The sequence below is a fragment of the Equus quagga genome, chromosome 18 (assembly GCF_021613505.1).
Source record: "Equus quagga isolate Etosha38 chromosome 18, UCLA_HA_Equagga_1.0, whole genome shotgun sequence".
NCBI classification, from domain to species: Eukaryota; Metazoa; Chordata; class Mammalia; order Perissodactyla; family Equidae; genus Equus; species Equus quagga.
The window spans coordinates 49122734-49141379 of record NC_060284.1 but is presented as its reverse complement, the minus strand read 5'-3'; the positions used below and the strand labels follow the sequence as shown (position 1 = coordinate 49141379).

General features: G+C 38.4%; 1 protein-coding gene across 1 annotated transcript in view; it reads left to right on the top strand.

The window, feature by feature from the left end:
* WARS2 (tryptophanyl tRNA synthetase 2, mitochondrial) overlaps positions 1 to 18646 on the top strand; it is an 86730-nt gene that overhangs the window by 53140 nt on the left and 14944 nt on the right. Inside the window, exons 3-4 of the mRNA XM_046645801.1 lie at positions 12245 to 12325; positions 14810 to 14895. Of these exons, the coding sequence (XP_046501757.1) occupies positions 12245 to 12325; positions 14810 to 14895 (167 nt within the window). The remainder of the gene's footprint in view (positions 1 to 12244; positions 12326 to 14809; positions 14896 to 18646) is intronic.

Genomic DNA, 18646 nt, shown 5'->3' with positions numbered 1-18646 from the left:
CTCCCTGTACTTCAAATATCATAGATTATAAACCAGCAAGAAGCACCATGAAACCAAGTGTTTCCACTGTTGACCCCACTCCAAGGGAAGGATTAAAGACGGCAGCTCTGCCTAGGATAGTGCTTTGAATTAGACTGAAGGAATTTTACTGCCAAGAATTCTAGGAAATGTTAGTCAAGAGCTTAAAATAATATGAAAACTACTTTATGATTTAAAACTTTCATTATTTTTTTGTCTTCAATTGTTTTTGAATTGATATTTTTCCATGTCTAAACATTATTTATCCAAATAACCAAAACGAAAGATGTATAGGGAAAGACCTCTTTTACACACATATTTTGTACTTCTTTGTTTTATATTACAGGATCAAGAACACGACTCAGTGTTTGTTTTTTTCTTGAAGCACCATGTGACTTCTAAGTTACCTGGGCTTCGTCTTCTCTTAATTCTTGCATTTCTTTACTTCTCTGATTCACTGAACATATTGTCCACTTGTTTCTTTTAGAATTTTCGGTGGACTCCAGTGATCCCACAGTAACTTATTTTTCTCCTGCTCCTTCAATAGTTCACTCATTTCCTTTATTGGCTCCTCTTTTTTTAAGGCCCAGAAGTTCTGTCCTGAGATAAAAATCTCTCTCTATATTTCACCCTTCTGAATCTCATCTACTTCCCTAACTTTTAGCTGTTTTCTCTCAAATCTTTGTCTCCAGCCTGACCTTTTTCCCTAATTCTAGACTTGTATTTCTAGCTATCTTCTAGACATCTCTCTCTGGATATCTTTCCCAAATCCCAATTTCAGCCTATCTGAACCAGATCTTTCCTTTTTGCCTCTGACCAGCTCCTCCACCTGATTTTTTTAAAAATAATTTATTGAGGTGAAATTCACATAGTATAAAATTAACCATTTTTCCTACTCTGAGAAATATGTTGTCTCTTTTTTTTCTTTACATAGCCCTTTTTTAAAAATTGTGGTAAAATACACGTAGCATACAATTTACTGTCTTAACCTTTTTAAGTGTACAATTCAGAAGTGTTAAATATATTCACATTGTTGTGCAACCAAATTCCAGAACCTTTTCATCTCGAAGAACTGAAACTCTACACTCATTAAACAACAACTTCCCATTTCCTCCCTCCCCCAGCTCCTGGCAACCACCATTCTACTTTCCGTCCCTGAGTTTGACTACTCTAGGTAATTCATATAAGGAAAATCACACGCTATTTGTCTTTTTATTACTGGCTTATTTCACTTAGCATAATGTCTTCAAGGTTCATCTATATTGTAGCATGTGTCAGATTTTTCTTCCTTTTCAAGGCTGAATAATATTCCTTTGTATGTGTATACCACGTTTTGTTTATCTGTTCATCTGTCGATGGACATTTGGATTGCTTCCACCTTTTGGCTATTGTGAATAAGGCTGCTGTGAATATGGGTGTACAAATATATCTTAGAGACCCTGCTTTGAATTCTTTTGTATATATTCCCAGAAGTGGTATTGCTGGATCATATTGGTAATTATATTTTTAATTTTTTGAGGACCACCTTACTGTTTTCCATAGCAATTGGACCATTTTACATTCCCACCAACAGTGCACAAGGGTTCCAATTTCTCCACTTTCATGAACACTTATCTTTTGGTTTTTTTGATTTTTGTTTTTATAGCAGCCATCCTAATAGATATGAGGTGATAACTCATTGTAGCTTTATTTTGCATTTTCCTAATGATTAGTGATACTGAGCATCTTTTCATATGCTTTTTGACCATTTGTATAACTTCATTGGAGAAATGTCTATTCAAGTCATTTGCCCATTTTTAAAATCAGATTGTTTGGGTTTTTTGTTTGGAGTTGTAGGAGTTTATTTTCTCCCATTGCATAGGTTGCCTTTACACTTTGTTGATAGTGTCCTTTGATGAACAAAAGTTTTTAATTTTGATGTAGTCCAAAAAACTTTCATTATTTTATTGGACCTAAATTTCCGGGGCTATCAGATATACCCACATAGAAATTTATAATAAAAACTTACTGAAGAGATGTGTTTTACTAAAAAAATAAACTGTCTGCCATCAAGTTCTCTACAAGATAGCTTTTTGGGGCCGGCCCCATGGTGGAGTGTTTAAGTTTGCCTGCCCTGCTTCGGTGGCCCCGGGTTTCACTGGTTGGTTCAGATCCTGGGCGTGGACATGGCACCACTCATCAGGCCACGCTGAGGCAGCGTCCGACATGCCACAACTAGAAGGACCCACAACTAAAATATATAACTATGTACTGGAGGGATTTGGGGAGAAAAAGCCAAAAAAAAAAAGGAAAACCAGATTGGCAACAGTTGTTAGCTCAGGTGCCAATCTTGGAAAAAACAGGATCGCTCTTTTTATTCTTCCTCAAGGTAGCTAATTTTGGGGGAATGCTTGTGGTTGATTGTTATTATTCCTAATTATTCATGTTCATTTCCTGTAAGAACAGAGAAACTTTTTCTGTAACGGCATAAATAGTAAGTATTTTAGGCTTTTCAGGCCATGTGTGGTCTCTGTCACCACCACCATATCTTCTACTTTTCCTCCTCCTCCTCTTTTGCCTTCTCCTTCTCGCTCTTTTTTTATTTGATTACCCTTTAAAAATGTAGAAACCATTCTTAGCCCATGGGCTGAACAGAAACAATCCACAGGTCAGATTTGGCCTGTGAGCAGTAGTTTGCTAACCCCTGTGTATGAGGATTAAATGTTCTCATCCATTGCCATGTGACCAACAGCACCTTCTATAGGAGAAGTGTCTATTCCTAACCCAATGAGGTTGTGCTTGTCCATGTGACTTGCTTTAGCCAATGGAAAGTGAGCAGGCATGATGTACATTGTGCCCAAGCAAAATCTTTAAAAGCCACTCCATGTTTGTTCTAATTCTCTTGCTCTTTGTCCTTCTAACTTGTGAATGGCATGTTGCAGTTGGGGGGTACTCCCTCAGTTTGGGTCCTGGGATGAGAAGGTGTATAAAGCAGAGTTATAGCTGGCCTACAGCTACCAATGAGTAATGTGAATGAGAAAGAAACCATTGCTATAAACCACTTATGTTTGGAGTTATTTGTTACCCAGTATAGCCTAGAAAAAGCTGACTACTATAATGTTACAGACAAAAAAATACATATGTACACACATACACATATACACAATAAGCAATAGAATTTAGATGGAGGTGACTTTTAAGTCAGAAGCAGGCTGATAGAAGCTATTTATTTAGCTTTGAAGGTATTAGACTAAGAAAAAGTATAGAAAAATCCAAATGTACACAGAGAGATGTTCAATGGCAAACATAAGTACTGACAGGGGGCAGACCAGTTGAAGAGAGTGAGTGAGAGTTTATCTCTGATATCAGAGTTCTTTTAATTAAAATCAGATCCCCAAACAAGGTTCCTGTTAAGGCGATTTGTCATGGGGATGATAAGAGTCTAATAAAAATAACTCAGCATGAAATTGCTACCATCCGAGAGAAAACAATAAATGGGAATTTATGCATCTGAATAGTCTTCCAAGTGTCCTAACCAAAACGTATAGGACCTGATTCCTGGGAAGACAACATTTACATGGGAAATAGTAAAATCCTAAGGAACTCTGAGGGTATCTTAGATATTTAGGATTTACTGAACCAGCTAATTGCTTGCATGGGTTTGATTGATACCTAGCAGCCATATCTTTTGGAATCATGCTATTCTGTACCCTTTTTGTTCATTAAGTATTTTTGAAAAAGATTTTAAATACAGAAAAATAAAGAGAATAATGTAGCAAGCATTTATGTTTCCAACACAAAGGATGAATACTGTTGACATTTTCTCATATTTGCTTGACTTCCTTATATTAAAAATTAATTATGAAGTTGCAGCCCCTTTAATCCTTTCCCTTGCCAACTCCCTTTGCCCTCCTCCCTAAGTCCCTTTTCTCTATCCCCAGGCAACCAAAATTTGGATTTGGTGTATATCAGTCTAGCCAATTTTTCGTACCTGTTTTCATGTATAATTCTATGAACAATATATAGTATTTTTATTTGTGTGGTTTAAAAAGCTGTATAAATGGTGCCATATTGTAGTACCTTTCTGCAGTTTTCTTTTTTCACACAGCAGTGTGTGTTTGTGATCTTCTCATGTGTGTACACATAAATCTAGCTCATTTCTATTTGTTGTATGCCATTACATAAATATGCCACAATTTATTCAGACATTTTCCAATTAATGAACCTTTCATTTCATTCATGCATTCATTTTTTAGCACTTCCTGTGTCCTAGGTACTGTGTTAGGTACTCATGTTATGTCAGTGAAGAAAACAGACAAAAATCTTTGCCACCATGGTACTTACATTCTGTGGTGTAACACAACATAAATAATGACTATAATAAATAAGCCAAACATAAAGCATATTATGCGAGAGGTCATATAGAAAAAGAATAAGGAGATTTGGGAGTGGCGTTGAGGGGAACAGATCACTATTTTCAGCCGCAGGGTCTGTGTAAGCCCCCTTGATAAGATAATATTAGAGCAAAGACTTAACATGAGGGAGTGAGCCAGGTAAATATCTGGGGGAAGAGAATTCCTGTCAGAGAAGAGAGCCAGAGCAAAGCCCATAAGGTGGGAGTGTGTATTCAGGGAACACAAGGAAGCCAGTATGGCTGGAGAAGAGGGAGCCACGGGCAGAGAGGGAGGATTCCCATCACAGCTGTTATGGGGTTGAATGCGAGGAGACGATCGTGCCTGGTCTGATGGCCATTGTAAGGACTTTGGCTTTTACTCTGAGGAAGTGGGAAGTAGAGAAGTGACATGATCTATGTTTGAAAAGGGTCCCTTTGGCTGCTGTTAAGAGCAGACTCTATGGCAGCTAGCGCGGAAGCAGGGAGACCAGGTAGCAAGTTACTGCAGTAATCCAGGTGAGAGCTGACGGGGCCTTAGACCAGAGTGGCAATGGCAGAAGTGGTGAAAGTGGTAAGATTTGGAATATATTTTAAAGGTAGAAGCAACAAGATTTGCAGATGGATTAGATATAAAGTGTGAGAGAAAAGGAGGAGTGAAGAATGACTCCAAAATGACTTTGCTTAAGTCACTGCAAGGATAGAGTTGCCACCAACAGAGATGGCAGCTGTGGATAGAGCAGGTTTGAGATGGAGGATCAGGAATTCCGTTTTGGATATATTGAGTGAGATGTCCGCTAGATATCCACATAAATACACTGAACAGATAGTTGAGTCTGGAGTTCAGCAAAGAGGTCTGGGTGGAGTTAAAACTTTAGGAGTCATCAGGTAGACAGATTGTAGTTAAAGCCATGAGATGAGATGAAATTGCAAAGAGAGTGAGTGTAAAAAGAATAGAAGTAAAGAAGCCAGGACCAAAATCTGGGTGACTGCAATATTAAGAGGTCAGGGAGAAGAGAAGGAAGCTGAGAAAGAGGCTGAGAAGAGAAATTATTGAAATAGGGGGGAAAAACTACAATAATGCAGTGCCTAGAGAACCAAGTGAAGAAAGTGAATCAAGGAGGAAGAAACAATCCATTGTGTCAAATGCGCTGCTTAAGGTGTCAAGAAGACAACTTTACCTTAACCATCAGCATTGCCGGCAGTGATGAACGTGGTGGGGGAGTGGTGGAGGTGGAAACCTGTTTGGAATGTGTTTAAGTGAGGAGGGGACTCTCGTCAAACTCAGTAGCGGCTCTGGCATCTTGGTCTTTCTTCAGTGGTGAGAACCCATTCTCCTCGCAACCATTTTGAAAAGATCTGGAGCTGGCTTTGGTTTGAGGGCCACCTATTCCTGTGTGGAGAGAATTCCTATGTAGAGCAAAGTGGAGTCAGGCCAAAGATCAGAAAATCAGGGCTGCTTAAACTTATGTGATCTTTATTGCCACAGAATAATTCATTGGTGATGCCTCAAAGAACAGTTGTGATGAAATCTACCTGCACGGTTTTTAAACAGCTTTATTGAGATATAATTCACATACCCTACAGTTCACGCATTTAAGGTGTGCAATTTAATGGCTTTGGTATATTCAAAGAGTTGTGCATCTGTCACCACAATCAAGTTTAGGACATTTTCATCACTCCAAAAAGAAACCCTGTTCCTATCAGCCATCACTCTCAATGCGCCTCCCCTCTCCCTGGCAACCTCTAACCTACTTTGTCCTCTTGGATTTGCCTTTTCTCAATATTTCATACCAACGGGATCATACAGTAAGTGTTCTTTTGTGATTCGCTTCTTTCACCTGGCATAACATTTTCAAGGTTTATCTATGTTGTAATACTTCTCAGTACTTTGTTTCTTTTGATTGTTGAATAATATTTCATTGTATGGATATACCCCATTTTGTTCATCCATTCATCAGTCAGTGGACATAAAGTCTGCTTTTTAGTTATTATGAAAAATGCTACTGTGAACATTTGTGGAAAGATTTTGTGTGGATGTATGTTTTCAATTTTGTTGGTATACACCTAGGAGTGGAATTGCTGGGTCGTGTGGTAACTCTATATTCAACATTTTGAGGAAGTGTTAAACTGTTTTGAAAGTGGCTACACCACTTTGTATGAGGGCTCTACCACCAATGTATGAGAATTCCAGCAGCCGGCCCCTCAGCCAAGTTGTTAAATTCACGTGCTCTGCTTCACTGGCCCGGGGCTTACTGGTTCCGATCCTGGGTATGGACCTACACCCAGCTCATCAAGCCATGCTGTGGCCGCATCCTACATAGAAGAACTAGAATGACTTAAAACTATGCACTGGAGCTTTGGGGAGAAAAAAAAAAAAGAGGAAGATTGGCAACAGATGTTAGCTCAGGGCCAATCTTCCTCACTGAAAAGCATTAAAAAAAAAAACCCTCCAAATTCTGTTTCTTTCCCCAAACTTATTGTTGTCTGTTTTTTAAAATTTTAATTATCCTAGTGAGTGTAAAGTGGTATCTCAATGTGTCTTTTTGTTCATTGCAGTTTTGATTTGCATTTTCCTAATAACTAATGATGTTGAGCATCATTTCATGTACTTACTGGCCATTTGTATGTCTTCTTTGGAGAAATGTCTTTTCAAATCCTTTGTCCATTTTTTATTGGATTATCTATCTTTTTATTGTTGAATTATAAGAGTTCTTTATATATTCTGAATACAAGTCCCTTACCAGATATATGATTTGTAAATATCTTCTTCCATTTTGTGAAGTCTTTCACTTCCTTGATTGTGTCCTTTGAAGCACAATATTTTTAAATTCTGATGAAGACCAATTTGTTTATTTTCTTTTATTGTTTGTGCTTTTGGTGTCATATGATCTAACAGACCATTGCTTAACCCAAGGGCATGAGGATTTACTCATCTTTTTTTCTAAGCATTTTATAGTTTTGACTATTGCATTAGGGTCTGTCATCCATCTTGAGTTAATTTTTATGTATGGTGAGAGTAGGGGTCCAACATCGTTCTTTTGCGTGTAGGTGTATGCCTGTAGATATTCAGTTGTGCTAGCATCATTTGTTGAAAAGACTTTCTTTCCCCCATTGAATTGTCTTGGCACCCTTGTTGAAAATCAACTGATCGTAGATGTGTAGATTTATTTCTGGACTCTCATTTCTTTTCCATTGGTCTATATAGTCTCTCCTTATGCCAGTACTACACTGTCTAGATTACTGTAGCATTACATTGATTGATTTTTGGATGTTAAACCAAGTTTGTATTTCCGGAGTAAATCCCACTTGATCATGTTGTGTAATTCTGTCTATATGTGACTGGATTTGGTTTGCTAGTATTTTGTTGAGGATTTTTGCGTCTATATTCACATTATTGGTCTATAATTTTCTTTTGTTGTGATGTCTTTGTCTCATTTTGATATCAAGGTAATACTGGCCTTCTAGAATGAGTAGAGAACTGTGCCCTCTTTTACTTTCTGGAAGAGATTGTGAAGAATTGGTATTAATTTTTAAATGTTTGTTAGAATTCACTAGTGAAATCCCACTACCACCACCACCCACGGTTCATTTTTGTTGTTGCTGTTTATTGTTTAGTGACTTTTCAGCAACAGTTCTGTAAAATCTGTCTTCACTGTCATGTCTGGCCACTGTGGTCTCTGCTGGGTTAGCTTAGTGCTCAGGTAATGATTGAACAGAAATTACCACATGCCTTGTTCCTATATTTTCAACCGTTTGCTGAGGGGTTTACACAGGGCCTCGAGGAGAGCCAGAGGTGAGAGACTAGGGTCTTCTTAGGTCTTTCACGGGCATGTGCATGGCTCAGCACATGCATGTGGCCTTCTAGATGCTCAGGAATATGTCACGTCGTTTCAACGCACCCTATGAACATATCATTTCCCAGCTCATCTCTTTAAGTTTTTTGGCCAGGCTCTTGTTTTCCCCTACTGGTATCAGCACCTTAAGCAGCTGCAATATTAAATCATTGCTGCTGATTACTTTTGAAAAATGTCCCAGGATTGGGGCTTTTCCCGCTGAGTGAGCTCTAAGTCAGGTCAAATAACAACAAGCCGTACTATAAGAGTTCTATTTACTCAGTATCCTTGCCATACTTGGTATTATTTGACTTTTTCACTTAATCATTCTGGTGAGTGTGTAGTGATATCACATTATGACTTTAATTTGCATTTAATGCATTTGGCCTATTTTCATAGGGTTATCTGCTTTTTTTCTTATCAATTTGTAGGAGTTCTTTACATATTCTGTATAGGTTTGCAAATATCTCCTTCCACTCTGTAACTTGGTGGTGTCTGATACAGAGAAGTTATTAATTTTAATGTAGTTTAATTTTTCAAGACTTTTTGCTTTATGTTTAGTACTTTTTGGATCCTGATAAAAATGCTTACTGACCAAAGGAAATTAAAGATGGAATCAACTCCTTTAATTTTTTCCATAAGTTTTTAATTATTTGTTAAAATTATAAATTATTTATTATTTAAATTATATAAGCAGAATATTTTAGTCTACCCTGAAGAATACTAGTGTTTCCCCAAGAGTATATTGTACGAATGATTGCCCTCTTTCTTTCACAAAAACATCAGCAAAACCTCAAGCCTTGTATAACTCTCTTGCAGAAGATCTTTTATTCCTTCCTATCAAACCCAGCAATTCCATTAACTGTATTTCTTGCTCCATTGGTTTCTAATCACCGCCTTCTATTTTCAGAGATAATAGAGCCCACTAGATGTGAAGTTCTCTCACTTTCTGCTCTCCACTCCTATCCCACAAGGTATATCCTTACCTATAATTATTTCCCTTTCTCCTGTTTTAGTGGAAGATGTTTCATAAAGATTAGGCCTGTCCCACCTTAGAAAACAAAACAAATTTTTATTCTCTAACGCCTACTAGTTATCCTCATCTTTATCCTTTCTTAAAAAGGAAGTGCCTTACACATGTGACAATATTGCATAGAACTAAATATACCTACACAATGAATGCATGTAAAACTGATGAAATCTAAATTTGGATGGGTGGATGGATTGTATCGAAATTCAATATCCTGGTTGTGATATTATACTATAGTTATGCAAGATGTTCCCATTGGGAGAAACTGGGTGAAGTGTATCTCTCTGTATTATTTCTTACCACTATATGTGAATCTACAATTATCTCAAAATAAAAAGTTAAAACAAAAGTCTTTCTGAAAGTTATCTGTAATAATAACTACTATTTATTGAGTGCTTGCTATGTGCTAAGTACTGTTGTCAGCACTGTCAGAAGGATACTATTGTTAACCTCATTTTATAAATGGTAAATCTGAGGAACAGAGAGGTTAGGTCACTTACACAAAGTCACCCAGCTAAGTAGCAGAACTAACATTCAGATTCAGGCAGCCTCCCTCCAAAGATAAAGCTCTTAACCACTATGCCATACTGTAGATCTGTCTTCTTATCCTGCCTCCTAGTCACACGTCAACCCACGCCCCTCTAATTTAGCTTCCTCTCAATCACTCTCCTGAAATGATTTTTGCCTGGATTACCAAGTCCATTGCTAGATCTAATGGATTCTTTTTGGTCCTAACCATTCTCTCTGCAGACTCTGGTTTTGATTATACATTCAAGAGATATTTATTGAGCACCTACAGAGCGCCGGACTCTGTTTTACAGCAGTGAACAAGACAGGCAAAGCCACTGTACTTGAAGAATGCGCATGTCGTTCCTTAGTACCATTGGGGTCAGCAATCTTCAGTCGCTGCTGACTTGTTTGTGGGTAATCAACAGGCCACCTTATTTGTTCCATGCTCTTGTGTTTCGTGGCTGAAACAGATCGCATTGTTATTTTGTTTGTGGTTTCACAACATAACTGGGAATGTACCGTATTTCGATAGCATCTTCACTTTTCCCCAGATGGAAATCCGAACCTTTCCAAGTAGTTGTCATGAATATGAATAAAGTAAGAGAGCCAGACCCTGAAGTATGCTACCCTTCTCATATAACTATTAACGATAAATTATGAAAATTAATTGCCTTTGACCTTTTACCTACTTTTTTCTGTGTGAGGATAATTTGTATTAATTTTATGCCCCATTATTTGGAAACGCCAGGAAGATCTCTGCAGGATATTGAATGTTTCATTCCATATGTCCAAATAAAAAGCTACTCCAAGGAAAATACTTCTTCCTGGAGACATGATAGTAGCTTTTTGCATTTTGCCAAAGCTGAGCACTTGAGCCAGAGTTGAAGGCGAGGAGGTTTCTTGTCTTTTTTCCACAGGTCCATAGTTATTTTGTTTTAGTTCCTTTCCCCAATTCAGTAAAGAAGAAAAAAAATTCTCTCCAACTTCTTCATGCCAAAAAATACTCTTGTTTTTATTAGTTCTAATGGGAATGTGTTTTACTTGGTGACTGGAAGGGACTGTAATCCTCTTGCTTCTCTCCAGGGTTTCTGTTTTTGTCTGATAGTGTTTGTTTACAGCAGCAGTTAGCAATTTGCATGGACAGTGCTGTCAAAGTCACTGCCTTCAGTGAAACCCAGATGCCTCTTGGAAGAAAGATGACAGATCCAGCCCAGTGACTTGCACAACTTTAAAAGCGATTCCTTGTCAAGCACGTGAAAAACAACTCTTCCCTCTCCATGACTTGAGAAGAAAAATGAGAAACTGTCTTACACCAGATGGTGATTTCTTGCTAGTAGAATAGGCCTAGACTGATTCAGCTCCATTCCTTTATGTTCCTCTTGCAAAACCCACAAAGAACACATTTGGGGCCACTTTTCAAAGTTGGCAACAGTCTTTGCTTTTTAAGGAAATTATATGGACACAAAAACAGCCCAAATGGATGAAGGACTTGGAATCTCAAGGGTCTAGAAATGGGATACCTAGGCCTTAAATTCTAGGTCATCAGTGAGAACCTGGCCTGGATCCAAGAAACATCCCATTTGTTACAAGGTCTGTTTACTTGATTAAATTTGGTTAAAACAAAAACAAATTAGGAAAAAGTTATATTTTCAGGTTGAATAGACCTCTTCTTTAAAAAACAAGGAAAGAAGAGGAGGAAGAAATTGAACTATAAGAATACCCCAAGGGATGGCAAAGTGACTCCTAAATTTCAGGTTACTCTAGGTCTAAAGGATTCAATCTCTACTTTTAAGTCCCGTACCTTTCTCTACCATTTACATGTAAGGTATTATAGCTGCTTTCTTGTATTTAAAAGTTATTTAGAAAGGATTGAACCGTGTGTGTGTGTGTGTGTGTGTGTGTGTGTGTGTATTCTTAATTACCTGGGCTTTTTAAAGATGGAATAGATGCCTCAGAACATAATGAAACCCTCCCACTGAAGATGTTTTGAAGCAGAGGCTGGGATTTAAACACTAGACTGGTGATATATTGGTTAATTTTGGAGATTTCTTCTTCATCTAAAAATTCTATGTTTTATGGATCATCCCCCTTCATCTGTCATTTTTTTTTTAAAGCTTATTTTTTTTTTTTTAAAGATTTTATTTTTTCCTTTTTCTCCCCAAAGCCCCCCGGTACATAGTTGTGTATTCTTTGTTGTGGGTTCTTCTAGTTGTGGCATGTGGGACGCTGCCTCAGCGTGGTCTGATGAGCAGTGCCATGTCTGCGCCCAGGATTCGAACCAACGAAACACTGGGCCGCCTGCAGCGGAGCGCGCGAACTTAACCACTCGGCCACGGGGCCAGCCCCCTCATCTGTCATTTTTTTAATTACCTTGATTTGGGGTCTTTTCAACCATTTAAGGTAAGACTTGTTTGTTTAGTTTTGCCTTATATGCAAGAAAATATTGACCACCTTTGCTAATGTTCTGTTTTATTTCTTTAGGTACCTGAACATACACAATTAAATTGGATCCTTACCTGCATGGTCAGACTGCCCCGATTACAACATTTACACCAGTGGAAGGTAAATGCCAGCGATCCGATTCGTAAACAGAAAGGAGTTCAGAGTGGCAGATATTTTTTCCCGTCTCTGTTTGTTTTTGTGTTAGGTTCTGAGAATCCCCAGCTTACTGGCCTCCCTGGTCTCCTGCTGGCTAGTGGCTCGAACAGCATCTTTACTGTCTCTGCCTCAGGGTATTAAATGGAAAGGAAAGGGTTCTCCAAGACTCCTTCCAACTTAAAAACTGGATAAAAATATGTAACATTAATTGTTTGATTTTATCTGTGAATGGTTGAATCAGAATGACTTTGGATAGATAGACTGGGTGATGACTGAACCTACCGTATTATAATTAACAAACTATCACAATTCCTGGATTGTGGACTCTGAAGTTGCCTCCCATCCCCACTGGAATTAACTGGAAGTAAGGCAAGAATGTTTTCATTGTGGGGAGAAGAGACAACATTTTATTTAACATTTAAACAAGTTGAGTCCAGGCAACAGTTCAAACCCACAGAAAAATTAAGGCTGCACTTTTTCTAAGAAGTTCAACTGAGAAAGATAAACTGGATAATTCATAGTACTTTACTTCGACTTATTTGTGCAATTGGAGAACCTGAGAGTAGGTAACCCCCAACCACGTCAACACTGATTTCAGTTTCAAGCCTCTTTCTGGCATATTTTCAGGGCCCTTGGTTTCCTCAAAAGCTGGTCAAAAGCCTTTGCATATGCTACAGAGAGAAGCAGACAGCTTAAAGTGACAGTGCCTAAATAAGAGGTATTGGTAATGCTGCAGAATCATTGCCTGTCAGGAATTAAAAACAAAATTTTGTTATGTTTTTGACCATATTTTGGTTTTAGGCAAGACTTTCCCATTTTATTGTGATACTCTAAGTTGAATGCTGAAATCCTTTTTGTAAGAACTGAACACTAATTTAATGGGCAGTGTACCTACTCTAAAGTATAGTGTCTCTGGACCTACTGATAACACATTACCAGTGATTGCACTGATATTCTAGAGAAGCTTTCCCGCTAGTCCATGATGTCTTATTTATGGGAAAAAAATGCATTTCAAATGCCAGCCTTGACCTAGAGCATGTTGCTGCCTTCTGTGATCATTTTTTCATTAACAAATACAGGCGATACCTTCTGCAGTCCCATATCACACTAGGTGCTGCAGGTACAGTAATCAACAAGATGGATGGTTGGATGGATGGACATAGCTGCTTGTAGTCTATTTGGGAAAAGACAATTAAACAAGCAATCAGGAAGTGTGAAAAGTGCTCAGAGGGAAGGGTTCCAGTGTATGGGAGGACCCGAGGGCACCAGCTTGCTTTTGATTGGGGCAGTGAGGGGAAGAATACTGGGATAGAAGGGTGGGGTCAGGGCTGCTGAGGTCAGGGTTACTTGGAGGATTAATGAGATAACACAGATGTGAAGCTTCTGGGGCACATGACAGGCACTCAGTAATATTAGTGCTCCCCACATCTCTTCCCTTCCTTTGTAATTTCAAGATCCAATATTCTAATGCAAAAAGATGAAATCTAATGCGGTAGCAGTTTTTAAAAATTGGATTCTTTTATCTTTTGCTCATTTCCAAATTATACTTTCATCATCTTTACCCAGTGATCATTATGAACTGGCCTCTATCATGGACATTGTAATAGGAGACATACTGACAGAATCATGTTCAAACTTTCAAATTTCCTTTGAACGGCCTATAGCCTTAGTTGCTGTAAGCCAGAAACTACTTGAAGTAACCAGAAGAGTTAAGTTTGCAACTAAATTATGAAACACTGATATTAAGGTGGTTAAAGAGAGAAGCTGTTGCTTTTCAGACCCAGCCTCAGCTTCTCCATTAGGAAGATATTTTGGTCTATGCAACCTGTGCTGTTCATTGGAACTGCTTTACCCTCATTGCTTCAGCATCTAAAGATCAGGATGGATAATTAGGATTGGTTAGATTACAGTTACTTTTGGTTTCCTTTTTTAAATGCCATGCTTTCTGTTTTTTGTTTTTTTAAATGTAATTTTAAGGGAACATTCCAGTTTTGTCAATAGCGTGGTGTGAGACTTTCTGGCAAGTTTCCACAGAGAAACAATAGGGTATTCAAGGTGAACTCATCTTAATTGATAGAAATTTAATTTCATGATATTTTCTGACGTTACCTGTGAAATCTGGAATTTGTCTGATTTGGAACCTAGAAAGCTCTTAGGCCTTTACTTTAGTTAAGTGAATAAGATACAGTGACAGAGCAGGATGCTTTAAAGAGGCAGTGGTAAAACGAATTCATCTTATTCCCGCCCAATTCATCTTATTCCCGCCCAAGCCTGGAGCATGAAGACAAGCCAGCCAGAAGATCGCTAGAGTTGCTAAAAGGAACCAAGATGTAATGTTATTACAGATGGCTTCAGATCACCCTTTGCTTGCTTTGAAGACTTCTTAATTTAGCAGTATAATTAGGTTCACATCAGATTTCTTCCCCTCCTCTCTTTTCACCCCCACAGGCAAAGACCACCAAGCAGAAGCACAATGGAACCATGGGCCTGCTCACATACCCAGTGCTCCAGGCAGCTGACGTTCTGTTGTACAAGTAAGGAGCAGAGTTCACCCCTGGTCTTATGCATGCTCATGCTGACAAGAGAGTGTTTTAAGCTCTCTTTAAGCCCAAAAAGATGTGGTTCACGAGGAAGGGGGCACAGAAGGGATCGGATTTGTGGATCAGTGTGCATCATTCCCCAGTAATAGTACTAAATTACAGAAGTATGTTTCAATGTGAAACTAATATTAAGAGCTAACACTCAACTAGAACTTACTATGTGTTATAAACAGTTACAAGTGCTTTACCTACATTAACCCATTTAATCCTCACAGCAACCTTATAAAATTTGCACTGTTGTCGTCCCCATTTTTCAGATGAGGAAACTAAGGCACAGAGTGGTTAGTAACTTGCCTGAGGTCACGTGGCTGGCAAGGTGTGGACCCAGGATTTGAGTCTAGAAATTCTGGGTACAGAGTCTATGCTATTAACCACCATGCAATATATACACTTCTGCAGTAGTCATTAAACTTGGAAGAGTTTTAAATGTTGATTTCTCATATAATCTAGATTCTAGAGCAGTGCTGTTCGATAGAACTTGCTGCTATGATGAAAATGTTCTGTATCTGCACTTTCCAAGACAGTAGCTACTAGCCACATGTGCCTACTGAGCAATTGAAATGCTGACAGGAATTTTACATTTTATTTAATTTTAACTAATTTAAATTTAAATAGCCACCAGTGGCTAGTGGTTTCTATATTGGACTTGCAGGTTGAGAGCAAGTATTTCAACATGATGTAGGGTACCCTCATTTCTCCTGGACCCATAATCCATCTAGTCCGCTAATGCTGCCACTAGGGTCTCAAAACTATCTGACCAGAGGATGCCAACACCTGCACTCTTTGTATGCTGGCCAGGGCTTCTGCCCCCATCTCTTTTGCATTTCTTCCCTGCCATCCCCATGTTACCTCCCTTGGCCCCCCATTTGGCCTTCTAGAGATAAAGCCTCCCAATCAGCATGCACTCATAGCCAAGCCTTGCTACTGTGAAAGCTTCTAAGGAAAAAGAAACTCCATCAGTCTTTTTTCATCTCTTTCCCCTAAAGCCTTGACCCATAAAAGTGATTCTCCCCTAGGAGAACTAGAATCCTTTGCATGTAAATGTGATAACAGCATGCCGATGACAGTATATGTACCTTGTGGCATGACCCCAGAGCCCTTGTGCACTTATGATGGAAACAGCCTGAAGAGTAGCTGCTTAGATTTACAAATAAGAAATGCCCATTAGTACATGCAGGCTGTCTTTATTTCTGATTAAAACTAATGTATAAGGATTATGTGTTTGTTTATTATATTAACTTGAATGCTGGACTCCTGATGGCATTTGTGATTTATAAGTGACTTTTCACTTGTCCTGAGAAGTCTAGAACACCTTTCTCTGGGAGATAGCAAATGAAAGTCTAATAAAGATCTAATAATACATTTCCTAGTAAAGTGGCATATTTAGTTAGAAAGTTTCTGTGAAGAACTTTGATTTTCTCACCTGTAAAATGGAAATAATAATTATACTACACAGGATTATTAAAGGATTAAAATGAATAGATACAGAAAATGTGGTATATATATATATATATGTACACAATGGAATATTGTTCAGCCATTAAAAGAAATGAAATCTTGTCATTTGCAGCATTATGGATGGACCTTGAAAGCATTATGCTAAGTGAAATAAGTCAGACAGAGACAGACAAATACCATAGGGTCCCAATTATATGGAATCTAGAATTAAACAAAAACAAACAAGTTCATAGATGCAGAGGACAGATTGGTGACTGCCAAAGGCAAGGGTGAGAAGGGGCAAAATGGGTGAAGGGATTCAAAAAGAATAAACTTCCTGTTTATATAAAAAATAGATAAGTCCTGGGGATGCAGTGTACAGCATGACTGCTATAGCTAATAATACTGTATTGCATATTTGAAATTTGCTAAGTACATCTTAAAAGTTCTCATCACAAGAAAAAAAATTCTGTAACTATGTATGGTGATGCATGTTAACTAGACTTATTGTGGTGATCATTTTGCAATATCAAATCTTTATGTTGTACATCTGAAACTAATTTAATGTATGTTAATTAAATTATGTACCTCAATTTAAAAAAAAAGGATTAAATGAAATATGGACCAAGCAGTTCTGTGACTGAGAGCTGTCACTTGGTTGTGACTGATGATCGTTATGTCTTTGGTGATTACAGTCTTATGTCTAATTTGGTTTTCAAGGCCTTCTTATTTATAGAACCAAAGGCTGAAATTTTTCAGCCTATAGAAATGGAAGCACATGAGTGTGATAGATTTCCTTAACAGTTCAGGAGCTATAAAGGGAGAGTCCTCTGAGCTCAGGGCTGTGAAAAAAGTGAACTTCAACAAAAACGGTTGGCCTCTTTGTGATGCCACAGAGTGTAAAGTGGGAAGGAACTTTAAAGAGCCTCTTCTTCAATTCTCGTGCTTTACAACTGCAGCCCAATGAAATTAAGCAATTTGCCCAAAGCCGTGCAGCCAGTCAGTGGACAGCAGAGCACCAGAGCATGATCATGGTCTCCTCAGGCCACCACTGACCTTCCTAAGGAGCCAGGAGCTATGTTAGGAGACAAGATCATCACATGGAACAACCAGACCAATATAAGATCATATATACAAAACTGATGATGAATTTATTTTTATCAGTTGCCCAAAATACAATAGGAAGAATGATAAAATCACACGGTTGCTTTATATAAAGTGGGTTAATGAGCTATTCCTCAGGGGGGGTTATTAAACAAATTATGTATGAATTAATATCACCTCGTATATCCTCATTACAAACATTTAAAGAACACAAGAGCAACATTTAAAAAGGTGACATTGGCAAAAATAGTTCCTTGAGATCCCTAAATCTGCCTCTTTTCGAGCCAAGCCAGAGGTTGTGGATATCCTCTTTTCTCAGCTCAGAATAAAAATTATTTCAGATGTGGGTAAACACCAAGAGTTTTCCGATAGCTTCCTGTCTGCCTCACTTCCCCCGACTCTAGCAGTTCTCAGTTAGTTAATACTTCCAAGGAGAAGGAGCTCTTTTTCAGCCTCAGTTATCACCCTTCCCCCTCCCAGTAGCAAAGACATTCCCATAACGGAAATATTCCTTCTTCAACTCCTACTGATCTATTTGGTGGTTAGAATATCTACTAAGAATGGCATAAGATACTTTTTATTACCTCTTTTCTAAAGATAGTGGTAGCAGATTCTTGTCTATCCCCATCAGGATTCTGATATTTTACACACACTTTGTTAAAACAGATAAAAATGTTTTTCTACCAACCTAGGTAATTATCAGGATGACTGTCTCCTACCTCAGCCTAGAAACTATCTATCTGTAATGTCATAATTAGATCACAGACATAAGGCAGACACTTGGATGTTCCTCTTAAAAGAAACAGCCCTCTATTTCCCTCCTGTCTGGTCTCAGGCTGGACCTCCTGCTGCCGGCCGCACATGCTCCAGTTCATGGACCCTGTCCCTTTGGGCTCTTTTCTCCTGCCATCTTCCTTCAGACTGTTCCCATGGGCACTGTTGCCATACCACACGTATCCCGCATTTCCTGGGTGTGGATGTCATTTGGACCACTACAAAGCATGCAGACAAGTACAATAAAATCAGCTCTTGTTTACTGCAGCATTCATTCTGCTAACATACATTTCTCATCTGTCTCATTATGTTTCCTCCCAAGTTTAGAAATTCCTAATTGCTTGATAATATGTAGCAGAAGCAAGACTGA